Source organism: Siniperca chuatsi, linkage group LG12 (genome assembly GCF_020085105.1).
Source record: "Siniperca chuatsi isolate FFG_IHB_CAS linkage group LG12, ASM2008510v1, whole genome shotgun sequence".
Classification (NCBI taxonomy): Eukaryota; Metazoa; Chordata; class Actinopteri; order Centrarchiformes; family Sinipercidae; genus Siniperca; species Siniperca chuatsi.
In genome coordinates this window covers 27,082,553-27,097,359 of record NC_058053.1, presented here as the reverse complement: position 1 = coordinate 27,097,359, position 14,807 = coordinate 27,082,553, and the positions used below count along the sequence as shown (strand labels likewise).

General features: G+C 41.2%; 3 protein-coding genes across 24 annotated transcripts in view; 2 read left to right on the top strand and 1 right to left on the bottom strand.

The window, feature by feature from the left end:
* The window catches only part of caska (calcium/calmodulin-dependent serine protein kinase a), a 120,588-nt gene that overhangs the window by 39,201 nt on the left and 66,580 nt on the right, over nt 1-14,807 (bottom strand). For 19 of the 20 annotated variants that reach the window (XM_044216257.1, XM_044216256.1, XM_044216260.1 and 16 more), the window contains exons 6-7: nt 2,178-2,280; nt 1,034-1,209 (exon numbers count right to left, since the gene is read on the bottom strand). In XM_044216257.1, the coding sequence (XP_044072192.1) occupies nt 1,034-1,209; nt 2,178-2,280 (279 nt within the window). Of the gene's footprint in view, nt 1-1,033; nt 1,210-2,177; nt 2,281-9,966; nt 10,081-14,807 lie in introns of those variants that run through there. The other variant, XM_044216275.1, reaches the window with a different exon arrangement.
* gpr34b (G protein-coupled receptor 34b) lies at nt 1,123-6,947 on the top strand. 3 transcript variants are annotated; one of them, XM_044216282.1, is made up of 4 exons: nt 3,427-4,090; nt 4,560-5,172; nt 5,285-5,528; nt 5,636-6,947. In XM_044216282.1, exons 2-4 carry the CDS (start codon nt 4,673-4,675, stop codon nt 5,759-5,761), a joined length of 870 nt encoding a protein of 289 aa, XP_044072217.1. In that variant the 5' UTR covers nt 3,427-4,090; nt 4,560-4,672; the 3' UTR covers nt 5,762-6,947. The 3 variants fall into 3 exon arrangements, with proteins under 3 accessions (XP_044072216.1, XP_044072217.1, XP_044072215.1); XM_044216281.1 differs by lacking the exon at nt 3,427-4,090 and adding an exon at nt 1,123-1,258 and having other exon boundaries at nt 5,285-6,947; XM_044216280.1 differs by having other exon boundaries at nt 3,520-4,090; nt 5,285-6,947.
* On the top strand, nt 8,979-12,397 carry LOC122885332 (probable G-protein coupled receptor 82). Its single transcript, XM_044216279.1, has 4 exons — nt 8,979-9,488; nt 10,056-10,873; nt 11,080-11,220; nt 11,340-12,397. Exons 1-4 carry the CDS (start codon nt 9,452-9,454, stop codon nt 11,580-11,582), a joined length of 1,239 nt encoding a protein of 412 aa, XP_044072214.1. The 5' UTR covers nt 8,979-9,451; the 3' UTR covers nt 11,583-12,397.

Here is a 14,807-nt window from a genome sequence, read left to right as displayed (position 1 = left end):
ACCAGATACAAACAAACAGTGTATAGCTCTAATTAAATTAGCTGAATCGATTGAATTAGTGTTAATGTAGGATTTTATTTTGATGTAACTGCCAGCGGTGGTCCATTCTGCCAACACTTTGTCGACATGTCCGTAGTTCATTTCACCAAGTGGGAGATATCGTCGGTGTCAGAAATTCACAATATCTCCAACTTGGAGTTACAAGGCTGACGTGATACTGTGTGTGACTACAACTACAACTAGTATATAGTTATATAATAGTTGAACCGGAAAGTTGATGTTCACAACAGGCAGTTTGGGTAAAAAATCTTACAGTTCGCCTTGTTTTCTTTTCCAAAGAAGTAGCACCAATGTGGAAGTTTGTTTAAAACCTGACTGCTCATGTTCCTTTGCTCCATCTGACAACTATTTAACAATGTCGCTGTGTTCCCAGATCTCAGCCATTTACTCGGAGAGCACAATGTTATTTTACAGGTAGAAACTATGGCCAAAACTATGATAATAACATACAAGTTTATAATAAAACTGTCCATTAATGTGCAAACAGACCAATCAACTAATCTCTCAAAAACCTGATATATTCCTTTAAAAGGTCAAACGCACTTTAAAATAGATTCTACGCTGCTCTAATTACAGTGAGCGATTGTAGACAAGTAAATGTACATAAACACAAACAAGCAGGAAATCGACAACGAGATTTCAAATCAGGGTGTCAGAGGTGCTCCACTGACAGCCGAGAGCTTCATCCAAATGTGTATTATTTGAATGTAGGGCTTCCAGCTGTGCATCAGAACACGTGTCCATATGACAGAAACCTACCGCGACTGTTGGCAGTACTCTCTAGGATAGATGACATAATCACTTCAGTCTGTGTCTCTGCTGTTCAGCTTAATGAAGGACTAGTTCAAATTAAAACTCAGCTGTATAACATTATCCCTTTTAAGGTGGGGACTCTCGTGTTTAATGGGTGTATGAAATCACACATCTGAGACTTTTTGAAAGACTTTGGAGGTCCTTTGAATAAACTCCTGACCTTGTATTTGCCCTTGCAGATGGCTTCAAACAGACGCTCCTTGGTGCCGTAGAAAGGCAGACACCCTGAGAGGAGGATGAAGAGGATGACTCCACAGCCCCACACGTCCACAGGTTTACCATACGGCTCTCTCTTCACCACCTCTGGGGCCATGAAGTGGGGAGTTCCTACCCGACCTGGGGTCACAAAGTCAGAGTGGTGTGGGTGCATCGCTTATGAAATCAGGTGAAGACAGTGTATTTTTAAAATGAAGATGTAAAAGTATGCACACACAAGCAAAACTACACACGAGTATGCTTATTGAGACGTCAACATTCTTTGTTTATTTATATTTTTACCGTCTCTGAACTAGAAAAAGGAAGGAGTAGTTCTCAGATTTGGCTTCCTACCTGTGACAATACGTCTTTGTATTCCTAATGATGCAAAGTGCTCCCCTAGAAAATATATTGCACTTTATGAGAGTATATAAAAAAGAGGAAACAAAGCTTTACTGTGGGTTTGTTTCCTAATTCCTAATAAAAGTTAAAGAACTAGAACCACTTTTTCACGTCTAGGTTCAAAACGAGAACTTAATTTTGCAGCTTTGGCTGAAGAAGAACAAAATGAAGACTCTGGAGTGGCCTAGTCAAAGTCCTGACCTGAATCCTATTGAGATGCTGTGGCATGACCTTAAAAAGGCAGTTCATGCTCAAAAACCCTCCAATGTGGCTGAATTACAACAATTCTGCAAAGATGACTGGGCCAAAATTCTTCCACAGTGCTGTAAAAGACTCATTGCAAGTTATCGCAAAACGCTTGGTTGCAGTTGTTGCTGCTAAGGGTGGAGCAACCAGTTATTAGGTTTAGGGGGCGATCACTTTTTCACACAGGGCCATGTAGGTTTGGATTTTGTTTTCCCTTAATAATAACAACCTTCATTTAAAAACTGCACTTTGTGTTTACTTGTGTTATCTTTGACTAATATTTAAATTTGTTTGATGATCTGAAACATTCAAGTGTGACAAACATGCAAAAAAATTAGAAATCAGGAAGGGGGCAAACATTTTTGCACACCACTGTACATACATACATACATATATTTTTTTTTTTTCTAACAAAAATAGCGAGGAGGACTGCAATGACTATTCACGTGTCTAGTATGTACCTCCTGCCACCAGTCCCGACTCTCCGAGCTGGATAGCCACTCCAAACCCTCCCAACTTCACCGGAGCCGAGTTCTCTTTGGACGCCAGCAGCACACAGTGAGGCTGAGAACGAGAGAAGAGAAGACAGATGATTTGATGGTCGTATTTTGCTAATTAAAGAGCGACACCCTCCTATAAATAACAAAAATCACATGTGCAAGACACACCCAAACCATCACCCACCACGACCACACACAAATAACCTACACTGTCGGAGGATTATAGGAGAAGAACCGGTGATATACTCTTTAGGTTTTATTTCTTAAGTAGAATGTCAATTTGTTTTAGTTAAAATTTAGTCATTTCATACAATTTCTTATGTTTTGTTTCTAAGATGTTTTCTTCTTGACATAATAGAATTATAAAAAAAAATATACAGCCATTGCTCAAGTAGAAATAAATGAAGTTGCAAATAAATTTTAGTAATTTAGTAACTCAACCATGACTTCTCTAGTTTGCCTTAAGTTTCACATCCTCTCCCTTTCTTTGGATTCCCTCATAGCTCATTTCATGTACAGCATTTGTGGTTGCAAGTAGTTTCTCATCCGTCAAAGCGTGTAAAAAAGTGTTGTTGCATGTGCACCTGTATGTGTGTGTGTGTGTGCATGACTTTGAATGTATCACACAATAAACATCCTCTGCAGATTGTCATGAAAATGGAGATGTTGAAATTTTCATTTTTGCTGCGCACATTCTTTTATTGCCCGTGTTGGCCTAAAACTGCTGGTCAATCTCAGTTTATTTAGTTTTGAAATGTATAATTCAAACATGTCATGTATTAGCACACAGTCATCCTACTAACTTTTTTGTTTTTTAAACTCTCATAGACACGTGAAGAGGTCAAATGAAAAGAGTACGAGTGGGCAGGATACTGAGCATCAAAAACACAAATTTGAAACCTTCACTTAGGAGAAGATTAAGTTTCTAGGCCGGTTATTTAACTCAATGTGTAAATCTGATTTTGTGTACGGCACACTCAACAATGCCCATTAATAATGCCTCTGCTCTGACCCAAGGTTTCATAATGTGATGGTATGATTAACATTCAAGAGCAGGTTTATGATTCCCTCGACTGTTTGCCTACAAATGTAGCTCGAAAGGTTGACACCACTAATGTCTCCTGTGTGGCAATTTAAACCTTGGCCTTGCTTTACTCATCGCTTTAATTATTGTGAGGGCATACAGTGGTATTTTGGGAGCCTTTTTCTTTCACAGTTGGCTACACTCAGCAGATACCTCCATATTATAATCAGAGCCCAAAGTGGAAAGCATATTGTGTATATACAAGTGGAGCATGCTCTGTGATCCCACTGCTTTCCCTCATGTGTGTAATCAGAAAGTCTGCACTAAGCCCTGCCCTGTCTTTCTCGCAGCTCGAGTTCTGCATAGTGGTTTTAAGGAAAGGGGGGGTTGACCACAGCTAGAAGTTTTCTCTGTACAACATTGTCACATTCTGCACATTTCTCCGTCTACTTTCAACAGCAGCGCTTGGGAGGGCACACTTCTCATGCATGTAGGGAGGATGGACAGAGAGGAAACAAAAGAAAGAAGCAGACGCTACGCAGCGCTATTTTCATTTGAATATTTGGTCACTGAAAGATAGACAACAGCAGAAATTTGAGTAGGCAGTGAAAGAAGGAAACGATCTTTTCAGGACAGCAAATTTGGAGAGTCTTTACTACAGATTAAACTTGAGGGAATATACTGGAGTGACTCGGAGGAAAAGAAAAGGACTGCAAAGCTACTATTCTCCAGCACTGTGTGTGTGTGTGTGTGTGTGTGTGGTTATCCTTTTCTTTCACACAAGCACATGCAAGAAGAAACGAGAGTAAATGTTTGTTTTTGTTTTTTTTAAATGGACTTCAATGAGTAGGTGAGTACTTTGACAAGTTCCACTTGAGCAAAACAAGATATTTTCCTTTTCTTTTGATATGAACTCCTTGCAGTGAACAGAGTGAGCATGTAACTAGGGCTGTTTAACTGGTTGGGTGCATTACAACACTAGGAATCATGAGTTTTGTGCGACCGCAAACTCATCTCTTTCACGTAATTCATGATAGGACATAGAAAGTTCAGGTCGGTTAACCTGTACCGAGTTAGGAATGCTGTTCTTTCTGGGGCTTTCCAATTTCTGTTGGTATGGTGGTCAGCTGGTGTCTTACGTGATTATTGAGGGTAGGATTAATGCTGATTTAGGGCTAATCCATACAGCTGGACCTCGGCTATCACACGAACCTGCACTAATGAGTCCAAAACTTTCCCATGTGAAGCAAAAAAAAAACTACCCAAACACGCAACAGTAAATCCAAAATATTTCACCTTTGTTTCCTTCCCATGTGCAGGGCTGAGGATCACTAAAACCACCATGATGAAAAACATCTCCACCACGCCTGCCACAACCACCATCTAGACTCCAAACAGCTCCCTTTTCCTCATCACCATAAAGACCAGCGAGATGAACCTGACCACAACCCCTGACCCCCAACAGACTTGTGTGGATTATGGTGCACTGCAAAGCCCCTTGGCGGTGCTCTACTCTATAATCTTCGTACTGGGTCTAGCTGGGAACCTGGTGGCTCTGTGGGTTTTCTTTTGTGTTCACTCTAAGAAGAACTCTGTGCGGGTGTTTCTCATAAATGTAGCTTTCGCAGACCTGCTGCTGGTGGTATGCCTGCCATTCAGGATACTCTACCACAGCCAAGGTAACGTGTGGAACCTGAGTCCCACCTTGTGTAAAATAGTGGGTGTCCTCTTCTACATGAACATGTATATTAGTGTCACGCTGCTGGGGTTGATCAGCGTGGATCGCTACCTGAAGATCCATCGTAGTAAAGGGGTGCAGCACAGACTGCGATCCACAAAGTGGAGCAGTGTCCTCTGCGCAGTCATCTGGATTATGGCCTCTGCCTTAACTTTGCCACTCCTGATGTCAAAGAATGACCAAGAGCTGAAGAGGTTGGTGACACCTTTAATCAAACTTTCTTATCTATTTATTGAGTCTTACTGTTTTGGTCAGAAATCCCAGCATGAGCCGTTTGAGCTGACATGACATGTTTGGTGTTTCCAGGTGTTTCCACTACAAGCCGCTCCATCATAAAAAATGGAAAGCCTACATCAACATCTTTGTGCTGGTTGTCTTCTGGCTCGCATTCATCTCTCTGGTGGTGTCTTATGTAAAGATTGCCCTCAAGCTTCTGAGAACATCCCAAGAGAAACCAGACCTGCCCAACGCGTCCCGCTACACTAAAACTGCCCGGAAGTCCTTCTTCATCCTCTTTCTCTTCACCGTCTGTTTCGTCCCCTATCACATGGTCAGGATGTTTTACATAAAAACCCAGATCACAGACACTTCATGTTTCTGGCAGAATGTGGCTGACAAAGCCAATGAGCTGGCTTTGCTATTTTCTGCCCTCAACAGCTGCCTGGATCCTGTGATGTACTTCCTCTTATCCTCTTCAGTGAGGAAGGAGGTGCTGCGCTTGGTGAGCAACATGTTTTGTGTGCGAGATGTTGCTGGAGTCAGCGGGAGCAGCTCTACTGCTGAGTGGGACGATAAGAATGGGAGGACGGACAGAGGACAGGCAAACATCAACTTAGCCAGACATTTGAAGGACAAGAAAGCTACTGAATCCAGTCCAGCTGGGCTGTAAAGGTACTCTGAGACAGCGAGCCTCAGTCGTCTCCAATGTGAACATGCCAGCAACCATACCGCCGCGGAACAGGGCAGCAGCGGCTAGGAGAGTGAGTGTTGTCGACAATAGCTGTAATTTCCCACTTTGCCACCACAGCTTGTTGTGTTACCATGGCAACCACTGAAACCACAGCGAGGAAAACGATGCAGGAACAAATTTAACGGGAGTATCCTTTATTATACATCTCTTCATCATCAGTGAAAAATGGTCTTGTAGTAACATCATCAGTTTGATTATCCTGCCCGAGCGAATAAACAACATTTATGATAGTAGTTAGCTAACCTTGTATACTGATTGTGTCATTTATTTGCTAAAACTTGCTATGTTAACTGCATCTTACTGCTAACCATGTCCCTTTACTTTAAGCAACAACCCTCTATTTTAGCTACGTGGTGAGATTAGAGTAACAGCTACCTGTTGTGTATGGTACAGGTGATAACATTAGCAGGATTGGAAGAAGGCCGAGTTGCACCTTGTACTGTAACTGTATTTTTAAACAGTTTTAGTATGGCTTCATGCTTTAGTAGCTACATAAGCAAGGTTGCAAAAAACTTAGGGCTCTCGTATATGTATATTTCTTGGCATTATTGGGTCACTGATCTTGCAGAGGCGTCATTTTCAATCATGCATAAAATCAAACATAAAATTTGCTCTATTTCTTTCCCAATGGGTGTAGAGGCACTAGTGGCCAAGTCTGCTCAAGATCTCAACAACTGGACAAGATAGCAACACAAACAGTAAACTCTGAGATAGCACAATACAGTATTTCTGCTGAATAGGGAAAACCTTGAGTGTGACGCCCCTTCACACATGCAATCCAATAATTCCGTATTGAAAGCATGAATATGAATGCATCGCATTGTACCAGGTAATTTACACCAAACTTTGTGAACAATCAAGTGCTATGAGTGGTGAGTTTATGACGTAACAAGTGGATACATTTCGTTTTAATAAAGTGATAAACATGACTCTTTGTATGCACAATTAAACAATTATTTTGTGATTTCACACACAAAATAAAAAGGTGTATTATTTTCATTACGAATAATATGTCTTTTTTCAATTAATCAATGAATCGTTTAGCTCACAGAATGCCAGAAAATAGTGAACAAGTCTACAGCCACGCTAGCGGCTCTGTGAGGCTGTACTAAATGCTAAAACTAGCATGGCAACATGCTCACAATGTCAGTACTTTGATGTAGATGTTTAGCAGGTATAATATTAACCATGCTCACCATCTTAGTTTAATGTGTTAGCATGCTAGCATCTGCTAATAAGCATACAAGACAAAGTACAGCTGAGGCTGATGGGAATGTAATGCATGTTATTAGTTTTGCAGGTATTTGGTCAAAAATCAAAGTATTGGAAAATTTTTACCTGATGATGGCGCTAGAGGAAACGTCAGAGGATCACCAACGTCATTAGGATGCACTGTCTGAGCACCATGACTATCTGTACCAAATTTTGCATTAATCCATCTGGGAGATCTTGAGATCTTTAACAGGATAAGTGAAAACCGACCTGCTGGTGGCACCACAGGAAAAGATCACCAAAGCCGTTCTCTTGGCACCACACATATCTGTGCCACGTTTCATGGCAATCCATCCAATAGCTGTTGAGATATTTCGGTCTGGACCAAAGTGGTGGATCAACAGAACGACAGACCCACATTTGCCATCAATAGAGCCGTGCTGCTAGCATGTTCAAAAATGTTTCATTCAATTGCTTGTTTTGTCCAAAACTCAAAAATATTCAATTTACAAAGTAAAGCAGAGAACAGCTGCAAACACTCACATTGGAGAAGCTGGCACCAGATAATGTTTATAGTGTTTTTTCTTGATTAATGACTATTAATCAAAACTGGTGACTGTTAAAATGTCTGTCTATTAACTTAATGATTAATCATTTCAGTCCTAGAAGAAACCCTGAACTTGATCAGGGACTTTTTGTGTGGTTAAGCACCAGCTCATTTACATATTTGCCACTGTATTAATGTAGTGTAACCTGTGATAGTTGAACAGATAGAGCAGCAGCAACAATTATAAAATTGGGATCACCCATAGGTTTTTTAAGAATGTATGTATTTAAATCTGTGATCAGGTTCTGCTGAAATAAAAACATTGGACAAGTGCCCCTACAGACGATGAGTGTGCCATTTTTCACCAAGCAAACACAATGTGAGATATTCAGGCAAATTCGAAGGAAAGAAGATGGGCACTTTGCAGACTACATCAAAGCCTGAACTTTCATGACAAATTCTGATAATGATCACAAGCTTACAGAGAAGCTTTTACTGAGATGAGAGCACGGAGCTTTACTGATAAAACACCACTCTTTGTAAATGTCACAGCTTTTTTGATATGTAAATAACATGTACTCCTACCAAGTACTGTGTCTAGACTTTAAACTGATGTGAATTATTTTTTTCCCAAAGCATATACCAGTGGGCTAAGTCATGTTTTTGTCATAAATGAGAATTTAAATAGTTCTGTGTGACAATCAATGTAAATTCTACAGTATGACGAGAGGAAAGAGAGAAATTTAAGCCCTTGACAAAAACCCAACTCTCTTTGCGTCTCAGCTAGAAACTAGAGCAACAGCGCCATCCCAAGGCAGAACAAATACAGACAGTGTTAAGACATTTGACCATCAAGTAGATCACTAGGTATCTCTTCTGTGTAGATACGACTCGGGGGGAATGAGGATTTTGGTTGTAAAGCAAAAATAAGCTGAAATGGAGAAGGGGGTCTCAGAGTAGAAACAGAAAGATGGATTCCTACTCCCGTGCAATATTAGTTTTCCCTTGTTAGTTTTTCTTATTTATTGTTACAGATACTACCTCAATTACTCTCGACAGTACATGCACCTCCGCTTATTACTATTATTTATTACATAATTAGTTACATTGTGTTTATACTGTACCTTCATCATCAACCAGTAAACCCACTTGGTACTCGACACTTAGTTTATCTTATACTTATACCGACATGATACTTAATTTATTTCTGACCTGTTTTATAGTGTTTATAGTGTATCATATCGTTTGCTAGTACTTTCTCCTGTGTGCACTGACGTAAAGACGAGCTACTGTAACAAAGAGTTTCCCTTCGGGGATCAATAAAGTATTTCTGATTCTGATATGTGAGGAAACACAAAAACTCACTCTATCAAGTTGAAGTAAAAAAAACACATCAAACCTTGAAAAGGAGGATTGCAAAATGAGTTTATGAGTTTTTAGAGCTTATTAAAATACACAAACATATAGTACCACAACCCTCATTATTTACCCTCATTTCCTTTCCCCAAGCTGATCACATTGTACTAGTCACACATTTATCACGTATGGTAATTGAGGAAGCGGAACAAATTTAGTATATTTGAGAACACCACAGCCACAAACAGACCAGCTGAGCTGTTTAAACCATAAACTTCTAGTTTGACAAGAAGGAAGTTACAGAAAAGCTTTGTATTGAGCCAGGTATTAACCATTGTTCTGACCTTCATCTGTGAATATTTAATTTGTGGAAGTATTGCTGTTGTTGATGCCTTTGAATGATCTCATCAGAGCTCCCGTCAGTGGTATGTATAACAGCAACATTGATCTGTGATGGATATGTACTCTAATTTGCCAAATGTAAAATGTTATCACTTGTAATATCATTAAAATAATGACTTGTTATTGACTTAAATGAACATTAGGTGTTCAAACATTGTTGTTAAAATATTACATAACATTACATGAATTTGGCACTTTTGCCAAAAGTGACTTACACTTTCTTACACGTATGGGGAGCAATTCGGGGTTCAGTGTCTCGCTCAAGGACACTAATACGGGAATAATAGGAGCGAGGGATTGATTATATTAGTGACAATCAAAATCTAAATTCTTAAATGCTGAAATATATTGACGCTTTTGTGTTTATGTGCAGAGTATTTAAAAAAAAAAATACGTATATCAAGCTAAAAATGAAGATACCCATTCTGTATATCTATCATGATCATATCCCCTTTGAAAGACTGGATGTGACACATGAAACTGGTAACCTTAATCACTTACTGAATGAAGGTCTTCGATATGTTTCTGTGTTGGAGTTGCGTAGCTTCTCTGTCCTCTCTCTCTCATCCATCACTTTTGTATTCTTACAGATCAAATGGAGTATACACCGTGCACTTTTCCACCGGATAACTCTTCCTTCTCCGCCCTCTGCCCAACCGCTGCCACACTCTTCTTCCTGCCCTCCGTCTACACACTCCTCTTCCTCACCGCTCTCCCAGGAAACGCGTTGTCTTTGTGGGTGTTCCTGCAGCGCATCTCCACCACCTCCCCCACCCACATTTATCTGTCCCATCTGAGTATCTCCAATCTGGTGTTGTCCCTCACCACGCCCTTCCTCGCAGCCTACTATGCCTGGGGCTCAGTCTGGACACTGAGTGGCCTCCTGTGTCAGCTGGTCCTGCACGGTATCACCCCACTGCTCTACATTAACATCTACATAAGCTTCATGATCCTCACTTGGGTGGCCCTCAGCCGCTTTGCCGCCCTTATCCGGCACACCCACGCCTCCAGGCCGAGCGCCTGCACAACACTGCTGCCACACGGTTTCTTCACTTGTCTCACAAAGACCTCCTTTGCCAGCAGGGTGTGTTTCACAGTGTGGGTGGTGGCGGTTGGGGGCATTGTGCCAGTGACAGTTTACTACTCGGTGAACGAAGCCGGCGAAGGTGGACTAGCTGAGGAAGGAGGATATGTGGAGGTGTGCTACAGCCCTGCAGTGGAAATAGGGGGCAGTCTGTCTGCAGCTTTCACTGTGCCTGTTATAACCATTTTCTTTGTGTTTTACCTGCTGGTGCTGCTGTCCTACGTGACAGTGTTGAGGCATATCAGACGCTCACGTCGCAGCACAAACGTCACCACCTCCCACAGCCTGCTGGGCAGGGTGCTCCGAAACATCGTGGTCATCCAGGTGGCTATGAGTTATATTATACTCTAAAATAATGACTTTGTTTTGTCAGTTTCAAAGTATGTTTATTGCATTTTCAACCATAATTAATTCCCATCTCCTGGGGCAAACATAAATCCATTTCATAAAACCAGCATCATCCATATTTCACTTGGCTTCCCATAATAATAGCCAGGACTGTCTGTCTTTTTTAACAAACTCCTCCCCAGGTTGTTCTTTCAGTTTGTCTGCTGCCGTTCCATATCTTCAAACCAATCTTCATTTTTCTGGCCCGTGATCAACGTCAGCTGACATATTCACCTGGCCCCAACATCTGCAACCACTGTCATCCACTCTCCGCCTTCATCGAGGTGACTAAATTTCACCTTAATGCGAATAAATATTATTCTTTACTACTTTCCTGATTTATAGCAGATTGCATGGCTACAAAGAACATGTGATGACGAGTTCGTCTCTCCTCTTTCTCAAGCTGAAGAACTGCCTGTTGCTTCTGGCTGCATTGAGAGCTTCAACTGACCCTTTGATGTACTTCCTGTTAGACAAGACCTTCCGTCATCAAACCCTCGGTCTTTTAAGGTGCAACCAGAACAACCGTGGAAGCAAACAAAGGTGTTGGTCAGTTGCAGAAAGTACAAATCAGAAGGCTGGACAGTTGGGGGATGGAAATGTGGCAACCGCTACTGTGGATTCAAGTCATGAAAGTGTTTTGTAGTCGGCAAATTCTTCTTTTGAAAGAAGCCTGATGTTTAAACCGTATTGTTGGGACTCCACAGATGAATTCATTCATTCGGGTGATTGTTAACTTTTGTTAGGAGACTGATGTGACGGATGTCACTAGGTAAATAAAAAGGTGATCATTTGTTCTCCCACTTTCTCCTGGAATCCTTCACTGCGGCAGACACCCACCTGAACTCTCTCCTCCTGGCAGCAGAAGCGAAGTCTCCTGATCTAGCAAAGCGCTGCGAAGGCCTCTTACAGCTCTGCAACAAAGTTTAGCGCAAACGGATGCCACACACAAAGCCTGCCAGCTAACTTCACATGCTAACAGGCAGGTTAACGCCGAGCTGTTAACTCTGTAAGGACAGCCACAGGTGGAGCGACCGGCTTCCTCCGACCTCTACAAGCGGATGCTGCACAGCGGAACCACAATTCTTCCCAGCTTGGCTCGTCTACAACAGACTGACCGGCAGCTAACAGCAGCACCAAAGCCTCCTCTCTTTCCCTCCCGACGGACGGGTAACGTAACAGCTGGGCATAGCACAGAGTAACAGTGTATACAGCTAAGCAAAGGTCTGTTTACCTTGTGTACATGTGACATGTTCATTGACGTTTTATTGTTGTGATCTTCTCCGTGGTTAGTTTATGTTACGCTCCACACAGACAGAGTCTTTACATGCTAACTAACTCCTTTTAACTTGGCACCGTTATCCTAAATCACACACATGCACCTTTAGTGTGGCTCTTTAAAGACAACCACACACACACACACACACACACACACACACACACACACACAGAGAGAAACTTTAAAGCTTCCGCTTCACATGTTCCTTTGTTTCTGACCACGTGTGTTCATGCTTGTGCACGCGAGGCATACGGAGGCGGAACAAAGAAACACACACACACACACATTTGGCGCACACCCAGACCTGCGCACACACACACACACACATTCACACACTCGTTGTTCTGTAGTTTAGTGTATTTAGAGTTAGACTTCACATTGTGTGTTTTTGCTTTGTTTATCTGTTAAATAAATGCTTGTGTATAATTATGCTGGCTTCTTTAATGTTTCACAAGAGTGAGTAATTTGCCAACTTCTTCTATGTTGAAATCCTTCAACCTACTAGCTATTGGTGGTAATTCTGGTTATAGTTATTAATTTCATTATTAATCTGAGTTCCAAATTGATAGTTTATTTTATGAGACTCAATCAATCAATTGGCTATCATTTCTCTTCTTTAAGAAGAACGGTGTCCCTGAGGACTTTCATTAAAGTTATTTATGATTATCTTTGATAATTCTGATGGGTGGGTGCCCCCCTTTAACCATTGTAAATCCCAACAGTATAATGTGCGATAAACGATTTTATCGTGGATCGGGATAAAAAACACTCAAGAGTGGAATAAGTTGATCGTGGTGAATTTCCATTATCGGGATAATCGTGACTTTCCTCACATGAGTGACTTGAAAAGCCCAGTTAGACTTTATTTTTGTTAAAGGATAATTCCTGTATTTCTTCAGTCAGGGGTAAATTATATATACTGATGCAATTGATGAAATTGTTGTCTGTACCACTTGACATCTTGGTAGAGAAGTGAAAAATAGAGCCTGATGTAAAAAATACAGGAATTATCATGTAAGAAAGAACAGACTCGCACAATGTGCTATCGTCCGACGCCTAGTGCTGAGTTATGGGCCGCTGTTTGAGCCGTTTGCTGCTTGTATTATACTGTAGCTGGAGGAATACATAAAAAAAAGTCTCATCTCCACTCAAAAGTTTGGTGTCAGAAGCGGGTGGACACAAACTCAGGGTTAAAATAAAATAAAATAAAAACATTGACTTTGCATTTACATCAACTTAGCAAACGACACCTTCATGATTATGTCAGTATTATAATGGCTTAACCCGACTGAAAATAACATTTAGATTCATGGATACAGACCTGAAAACAATAAATAATATAATTGCATCTTTACCCAAATTTTTATTTTTGTGTCAAGAGCAGCATCTGACGGACTGTCGTCTGATATTTGTTGTCCAGCAGGTTTTGTCCAATCGCGTGCATGCACTGCAAGTGAATTATTAATGACGCAGCTCAGATCTGCTTGCTTCGCAGCACAGAAATCACATATACACATGTAATAAAGGGATATGTGGCATTGGGAATCTCGGACAGCGACAAAAGCACAATATTAAAATAGAGACGGCTGCCCAACACAAGACGCTGTGTCTGTCACTTTGGCTCTTTAAGACAGTTTGGACAGTTAGACAACAACTCTGCTTAGATCAGACAGACAGCCAAACAAAAACAGCTGCAATTACATAACAACAAAAGTTAATGTGACAACCACCGTGGTACACAAAGGTGTAATTTTGCCATCAAACCTGGACAACTGAGACGCATTTAAAACCAGCAGTATGTGTACAAATGTACGCAGATCTTTGTGTGTGAGTGTGTGGCATGCATATTTGTGACTGTGAGCGTGTGTGACTGTGAAACCCCAATGTCAGAATTTCATGGGTCGACACCTCGAGGCCCACTGGATGCCATTAAAGAAGCTATTAGCTCTGCCGTACAGCCACCCATCATTACACAAACAGCACTAACAACGCTGCTTAAAGTCCTCTGCGTGTATCACAAAGAGGTCCGAGTGGACCGGAGCCATTTCTCCCTGTAAAAACTGCTGTATTCAAGTATTCAGGGGGGGAAAAGAGTCTTCCCTCACTTGTACCTATTTATATGTAAAATGTGGCATTTGCTCTGCAGCCAGGCTCGACGAAGCCAAGGACTGACATGTAAGCGCACAGACAGATTTATTCAATTCCGCCCGATAGCCTGATGTTGTCAGCTCAACAAAAAGATCAGTTATTGAGTAAGTCATGAAAAATAAGTGTGTGGTAAAACTGAGTCAAACTCATTTGACTAGATTATTCCTGTAAACACATATTAACTGTAAAACACACACATCACATCAGAATAATATAGCAATGAGTATCAGTGACTGCTTCAATCATATCGCACTGGACTGGAGCTGCTGCATTAAACTGCATTAAATAAGCAGCAGGCCACTGCAGGAAAGAGTAAGGTACAGCTGTGTGGAAAAATAACAGGCTGCTCATCGCTACTCTTTTTTTGTTTTGCTGTGTGGAGAGCTTCAGTACAGTAATTTCATAATGCATCTTCAAATTTCAACGTCTCTCTCTCTCTGTGAC

Excerpts from the sequence above, each read along its gene's own strand:
- gpr34b (XM_044216281.1), top strand. The coding sequence starts at position 4,673 with ATGAACCTGACCACAACCCCTGACCCCCAACAGACTTGTGTGGATTAT. Across the intron at positions 5,173-5,284 it reads AATGACCAAGAGCTGAAGAG|GTGTTTCCACTACAAGCCGC; the intron begins GTTGGTGACACC and ends TGGTGTTTCCAG.
- LOC122885332 (XM_044216279.1), top strand. The coding sequence starts at position 9,452 with ATGCCTTTGAATGATCTCATCAGAGCTCCCGTCAGTG. Across the intron at positions 9,489-10,055 it reads CATCAGAGCTCCCGTCAGTG|ATCAAATGGAGTATACACCG; the intron begins GTATGTATAACA and ends GTATTCTTACAG. Across the intron at positions 10,874-11,079 it reads GAAACATCGTGGTCATCCAG|GTTGTTCTTTCAGTTTGTCT; the intron begins GTGGCTATGAGT and ends ACTCCTCCCCAG.